General features: G+C 36.6%; 1 protein-coding gene across 2 annotated transcripts; it reads right to left on the bottom strand.

Annotated features, from left to right (window-relative positions):
• Positions 1–1253: 1253 nt before the first annotated feature.
• On the bottom strand, positions 1254–6483 carry LY96 (lymphocyte antigen 96). 2 transcript variants are annotated; one of them, XM_079299535.1, is made up of 5 exons: positions 5627–6476; positions 4558–4647; positions 3654–3782; positions 2749–2801; positions 1254–1793 (listed from the first exon to the last, which is right to left on the bottom strand). In XM_079299535.1, exons 1-5 carry the CDS (start codon positions 5718–5720, stop codon positions 1692–1694), a joined length of 468 nt encoding a protein of 155 aa, XP_079155661.1. In that variant the 5' UTR covers positions 5721–6476; the 3' UTR covers positions 1254–1691. The 2 variants fall into 2 exon arrangements, with proteins under 2 accessions (XP_079155661.1, XP_079155660.1); XM_079299534.1 differs by lacking the exon at positions 1254–1793 and adding an exon at positions 1803–2674 and having other exon boundaries at positions 5627–6483.
• Between the last annotated feature and the right edge of the window lie 262 nt (positions 6484–6745).

Genomic DNA, 6745 nt, shown 5'->3' with positions numbered 1-6745 from the left:
TGTCATAAGGTAAGACTGTTCCTTAGGTCAATAATTTCTAACAGATACTATTTGAAATAAGCAAAACAGAATCAGGAAGGTAGGTACTGCTTATCATGCTCTCAGACTGCTTTTTGATCGGTATGTCAGGTTAGGAATAAATTGATCACAACTGTAGTAAATCAGCTTAAACATAAGCAGAACATGCTGTAATAGTCCATCTTGGACTGCTCCTGGAATGGTCTGTGGACTGAATGAAAGCACAGATGCTTTGCCACCATCACTTAGATGTAATCATGGCTTCTTATCTCCAGTCATTATGCAATTCTATTTCTATTTTTATTGACTCTTAATGATTTTGCTTTATTTAGCCAAACTATGTATGATTAAACCCAAATTTTAACTCAGGTGTGGGGTTTCTCCTAGAGTTTTCTGATATCAAGTTTGAAAAATATCTTTCTTTATGTGTAAAGTGAGATTTAAAGCTTTACTTCTGCTAATTTGCATGTTTGGCATTTCTCAGTCCGAAAGAGGGTTGTTTTACTCTGGCTTTTAAATTTTCCATGCTTTTGGAAGTTATCTGCTAGACACAGCATGAACTAGTAGCCAGCACAAAGTGCAGCTTCAACAGTGTCCTGTTAGTTGGGGAAAAGTCTCTGAACTCACTAAGTTCACCAGCCCTGCTATCTGGGGCTGAGGATGAAAACAGGATAGAACTTTTCCTAAGGACCAAATCTCATACTCCACCAAAGTCTTACTGGAGGTCTTGGGTGCAGAGGAGCAACAGACAGGGCAGGTGGGTATTCAGTGTTGGCTGCCCAAGGGGAAAAAGCTACAGGAAAATTTTAGAAATGCTTTAGAGGAATAACTGAGGAACAGATCAACCTGTTGGGTGACACCATCCTCCTGCTTCTGAAGGACACAGCTTGTGTAGCCTCTGCCCCTCAGACTCTGAGCAAGAGTTAAAAACATTCTAAGGGATTGCAGCTGCAACCCTGGTTGGCTAAATTCAGCTGTACCATATCAGTGTAGCTGGAAATGTGTTCCACTTTGGATTTTATCCACATCAGCTATTATCACATAAAAAATTATTGCTCCTCTGTTTCAGCTTGGTATAAACAGAGCAGAACAATATGAAACATCTGAAGAAACATCAGAAAATAACAAGAATTTTAAAAAAATCTCTTAAATTGATTGTACAAACAAGTTTTATTGTTACAAGAAAAGAGAAAAGCCCAAACAAACCAACCCGCCCTCCACCACCACGACCACCACCACCACCCCCTCACAGCAGGGTTCCCAAATTCAATTGCTGTGTCATTTTAAATTGAATACTGATGAACTTCTGATTCTTGCACTTCAAAACTTCAAAACTTCTTGATTACTTTAGCTCAGCCTGAAGGAGTCAACTTTATTGTAACTCAAGGCACAGCACACAGCACCAAAATGCAGGACCAGCCTGACATCCAATCAAGGTAATTCTGTGAATTAATCAGGATGCCTGATTCCCAGAGATTTTGTGCACATTGGCTGAGCAACTGATTAGGGCTGTGCTACAAATGAGTAAAACTATACATCATATAGCTTCCCAGACAGCATATGATGTATTCTGCCTCAGGAAATTTAGTGTGCATATTACTTCATAGCTTGGATTCAAATTGCTTACAGAAGTGACCTCCATGTTCTGGAATTATTTGAGAAGTTTGTTGCACTCAGTAAGCATCTTGTTTTACTATCATGGTGAAATTCAAGCACATGAGCATATTATTCTCAGAATAATCAGTGAATCCTTGCACAACAATACTGTAATTGCCCTAAAACAAGCAAAAAGAAAAAAAAAAGACAATTAGTGCACAATACTGCCTGCTCTTGTCTAAGGGTCTTCTTGGAATGGTTCTGGTGATTTGTGCTAGAACTGAAAAAGATTCCCATCAGGGACTGTTCTCATGGGTGTAGTCAGGTATATGAGTGCATAAAAACAAAACTATTCAGCTTTCTTCTCATGGCTGGAGTACTCAGGAACAGCATTTCCTGATCTAGAGTCCCATCAGGAAGTGTCAGGTCTACCAGAAGCTCCTCATCTATAGGAGGACAGGTCATGGCAGAGGATGTTCCTGTCCATTAGTAACTCTGGGGCTACAAGAGGTGTTGGACTGGATGGAGTCCATGAGCTAAGGGTGATGGTGGAGATTTTGGACCAGTAGGAGCTCCTTAGTGACATTTTTAGGGATTAATAGGGATGATAATGGTCTTGGAAAAGCTCAGACAACAGATGAGGCAGTTGTTGGATGAGAATGGCTTAACCTGAGGACTGCTGCTGCCCCTGGTTTAAAAGTGAAGCACTGCTTTTACTTTTTGGATGTTGTTGTCCCTCTTCAAATCTTTGAAAATGGACTAAGAGAGCAGTGTGTGAAGAGAATGCAAAATAAAGAATGAAATGGGCAGAAAAAATATGAATTGATTTACTCAAACAGGTTAAAGGAAAGATAGTAACTTACCAAACAAAATTGAATAATTAATATGACATTAACTGATTACTTTGTTTTTTTCTTTTATAAAATAAAGGAGGAATGATACAGGAATAATAACCTTAGAACATCTTGCCTTCCAGAGATGCTACCATTTTAGTGTCATCACTTCTATTATAAGAAAGTTTTCTGACATTTCCTCTTCTACAGTTTGGGTGAACATCTCTCTTCAGGAAAAAATATACCTGTAAGTATGTGATTTCCCTATTATTATTTCTTTATACAAACCGTTGAAAAGTACCTTTGGAAAATTTATTCTTGAGCCTTTAATGTCAAATGATGATACAAGTGTTTCTGAAAAACAGAGATAATTATAATACAAAGAGTTACTTAACCATACAGCCATCAATCAGACTGCCTAAATAACTTCAAAGCAATATGGCATATCTCTCAGCAGCAGTTGCCAATGTCATTTACCCTTTCACTGATAAAGCCCTCACCTGGTTCTTCTCTCAGAGCTCTATTTGTTGAAACCACATTAGAAAAGAGAAATTAACCACAGTGCTCCTGCAACATCTCCTACAGAAACATACTACTGTGATAACTCCAGTAATTTAACTTGTAATAGTTCACTTGAATGGTAACTGAAGAGAGCTGATTTTTAAAGATACTGATTTTTTTAAAAAGGAAAACAGTATATGTTGACCTCTTCACAAGTCTTTTTGGCCTTTGGTCTGACATCCTGCCTGAATTCTCTGAATCTGAGCCTATGTTGTGTTAAAACTTGTTAGCCCCTACCAAAGGATTGACTCTTTTGTACTTAAGAAAAAAAATTCATACCTAGGTGTAGAAAATCTCTAAAAAACCATCCGGACACACACCTAAATAAACTTTGTTCTGGATATTAGCAGTGCCCACAGCACCTCTCAAGTTTCCTGTTCAGTCCAGGAAATCCCATGTCATTTTAGAGATGTTAACCATAAGTATCCTAAGGAGATGAATGATATTAGTAATCCTCATTTATGGAGATGGAAACTGCAGCACAAGGATGTTAAAATATAGAATTTGAACATTTTCTACTTAAATGGGGTTCTGGCACTGGAGAACTGCCTGCTCTGAGGTCTGCTGCCTGCCAAGCAAGCTCTAAATTGTGGAGATAAAAATCTGTTTGCATGGGTTGCTTGCACCCTGTGTTTTCACACCAACCTCCTTTCAGCATTCCACACACTGAGTATTTATCGTCAGCTCCACTGCAGAGGAGTTCTTTCCAGGTGAGTGATTTGGCCCCATCATACCAGACTTGGAAGACAACCTTCAAAAAGTGGATGTCACTCCCTAATTAAAACATTGCAAGTAAGAAAATGGTAACTGGTGGGGAGGAAAAGTGTATATGGAGACATGCTGTTTAGATAAAAACTAGATTATGCCAAGATACTGTATTTGTGTAAGACTCATCCAAAACTTAAAAGGTATATATCTTGAAAACTGCTACTTCCAGGAAAAAAAAAAAAAGGCACTCAAATGAAGACCTTAGTTTTAAGCAGGTGTTGCAAACAAACTATCATGAATGCATCATAAAGATGCCTTTCCAGGGAAGCAAACCTAGTGCAGAAGGTGAAGTTTATGATACAGCCAGGTTCTAAACATTTCATTAGCTGAGCTTGCTGGCTTTATGGCTGTGGATTTAAAGAATACAGTTAGGTTTGCATGCAAAATCCAGTACCATTTCCAGCTTTTGAAACTTGCCTATTCTTTGTAGAAGTCCTGCCATAGCTGGATGGTGTGATGATACTCTCTCTCCTTTAAAAGGCTTGGATCTTCTCCAGGCCAGAAGACCAAAATGCAAATAGACCTAAACTGTCACAGATTTGCATGTACAGTGGCAGTCCATGTGCAGGGCTCTGGTAACTGCTCCAAGTAAACACATTTTCCTCAACCACATTTTCACAAATCATCATTTCAGTCCATTGCTATAGTTTATCCATTCCATTTTTAATCCCAGAAACCAATTTCTGAAATCACTTGGCATTTAGGATGAAGTGTCAGTTTTTCAATTGTATTTCATTTTCAGCATTTCCAGAATATGATTGTCTAGTTAAGAGAGACTCACTTGGAATCCAGGTAAGTGCAGCCTTCCAGGCATATTTGTTCATTGTGCTGCAAGGTGTCAGATTAAACGTGAAAGCATGAGCTGTACAATCTACAAAAAAAAAAAAAAAAAAAAAAAAAAAAACATTTCACATTGACAGTGTGAATGGGCTTCTCCATAAAAATAGTAAGAATTTAGTTATACACACAAAAAAACCCACATACATATTTTAAAATGTATTTAATATAAGGTATATGCTAAAAAATCATTCAATATATGTGGTAAATATTAAATATGTATTTTAAATTATATTATTAATTATGTTTACATTTAGAGGACAAAAGCAGTATCATATTTCTTTAAGTAAAAAGAGAAGTCAATTTTCAGTTGATGATATTTTGCATACACACAAACCAGACAAAAGTACCTTTATTTCTCTTTTGAAGATATACAAACTTTTTATTAGCACTAAACCAGCATGGTCTTCTACTGAAAATATCCCTACTTATGCTAATCATGCTGACAACAGCTAAAAATATTTTTAATGCACCAGCATATTTTCCAGGATAATGTAAATGAACCTCTGAGTAGATTTTCTCTGAGTGACCCACCTTGCATTTTTAAAATACACAAAATATCAGACATGACACAGACATGGCAAGAAATGACACACTCTGCTGTCTCAGAGCTTTATTGGTACCCCAGCCTGACAAAATATCACATTTCCTGATTTTTCTCACATGCTTCAAGCTTTTCATTATAACAAACTGGTTATAAGCATAATTTCTACAGCAGAGTACTTGTGAAACAAGTTGAAATCCATTATCTTCTAATATTTCCTGAACGAAAACATGCCTACTTTACTTGAGAACAGAATTCTCTCTCCCATAGCTGCTGGAACCAGCATTGTGTTAAGATTTAAGTCTATGGAGTAAAAAGCTTATAATTAATAATATGATTAATAATAGAAATACACTTTTTATTTTTCCATATTCCTCAAAGAAACAAATTTGAAAGAAAATTCACAATCCTTCAGACTACAGTAATTATCCTGCAAATTTAACAAAATGATTACTTATTTTTTACTTACCACAAAAAGTATATGACATATCAAGATCTGATGATGTACAAATGAATTCACTGACTCCAGGGGTGAATAAAATTAAAAAAAAGAGTCCAAACATAGTTACTTTTTTTTTGCTCAGTGTTTGATGGCATAAAACGTCGTTTGGGAGAAAGAGGAAGCAAATTCAGCATAGTCATCATCAGTCACATGTCTTTGGGGCAAGTTCTGTTATTTATCACATTCTTTGCAATCTTTTTAAATTCTACTGCAGCACTGTCATTTACCATCACATTAAATTTTGTTAAGAAAAATAATTCCTGCATTTGTTGTTACATTTCCCCCCGACATTGCATTTCAAACCAAGAGAGAAAAATGAAAGAGAAAACTGTGTAAAATGGGGAAGTGAAATTACATTATAACTACCAGAAGCACATAAAGAACAAGTTTAGTTGACTCATCAGGTGTAAGATTTTTAAAGGCGTAATTTCAAACAGTTTCCTGCACATATCAAAGAAGAGAAAAATCCATAGCTGATAAAAACCAAGTCCATTCTTTTATTTTTATGGTAATCAGTACCTCACACTGGTTTTCATTATAAATTTCTTACAAATCTCACCATGGTTTAAGAATACACCAGAAATTTGGAGGAATGTGATTAGATGATGTATTTCAAATGGAGTTGAATGTAACCATCTGATGTTACTGAGTAGAACCACTCATGTCCTGCATGATGCCAGATACCACCTTCAAAGCTGTATCTATCACAGCTACACTTCTTAGTGGGAACAAAGTCAAAAATCAATAAAATTACACCTGATAATTCCCATATCTGACCCCCAGAGTCTCTCTGCCACCTTTTCCCAGACTCTTCCCCACGGTCTGTGCTGGAGAAGCAGCACTGCATGATTTGCCCACAGCACAGAGTCATGCCTGGAGTTATATTCTTGGTTTGTGTATATGTCTGCTGACTTCTCTTAGGTCAGGAACTGTATGGTTTTTTTTAAGAAAAATAAAATAGACAGGTATTTGAATTTGTTTCCTGCTAAGCAGGAAACTCAATAAAAATTACCACAAATACAACTTAATCAATTGTTCTGATTCTCTTCATTCTCCCTCACAATGCTTAAAAGTTTTTATTTGCAC

The sequence above is a fragment of the Erithacus rubecula genome (genome assembly GCF_903797595.1).
Source record: "Erithacus rubecula genome assembly, chromosome: 3".
Taxonomy (NCBI): Eukaryota; Metazoa; Chordata; class Aves; order Passeriformes; family Muscicapidae; genus Erithacus; species Erithacus rubecula.
Note: the sequence above shows the minus strand (reverse complement) of the source record. Positions and strands in the feature narration are given on the sequence as shown.

Excerpts from the sequence above, each read along its gene's own strand:
- LY96 (XM_079299534.1), bottom strand. The coding sequence starts at position 5,720 with ATGTTTGGACTCTTTTTTTTAATTTTATTCACCCCTGGAGTCAGTGAA. Across the intron at positions 3,783-4,557 it reads TGCACTTACCTGGATTCCAA|GGAGTGACATCCACTTTTTG; the intron begins GTGAGTCTCTCT and ends TGTTTTAATTAG. Across the intron at positions 2,675-2,748 it reads CAAGAATAAATTTTCCAAAG|AGAGATGTTCACCCAAACTG; the intron begins GTACTTTTCAAC and ends TTTTTCCTGAAG.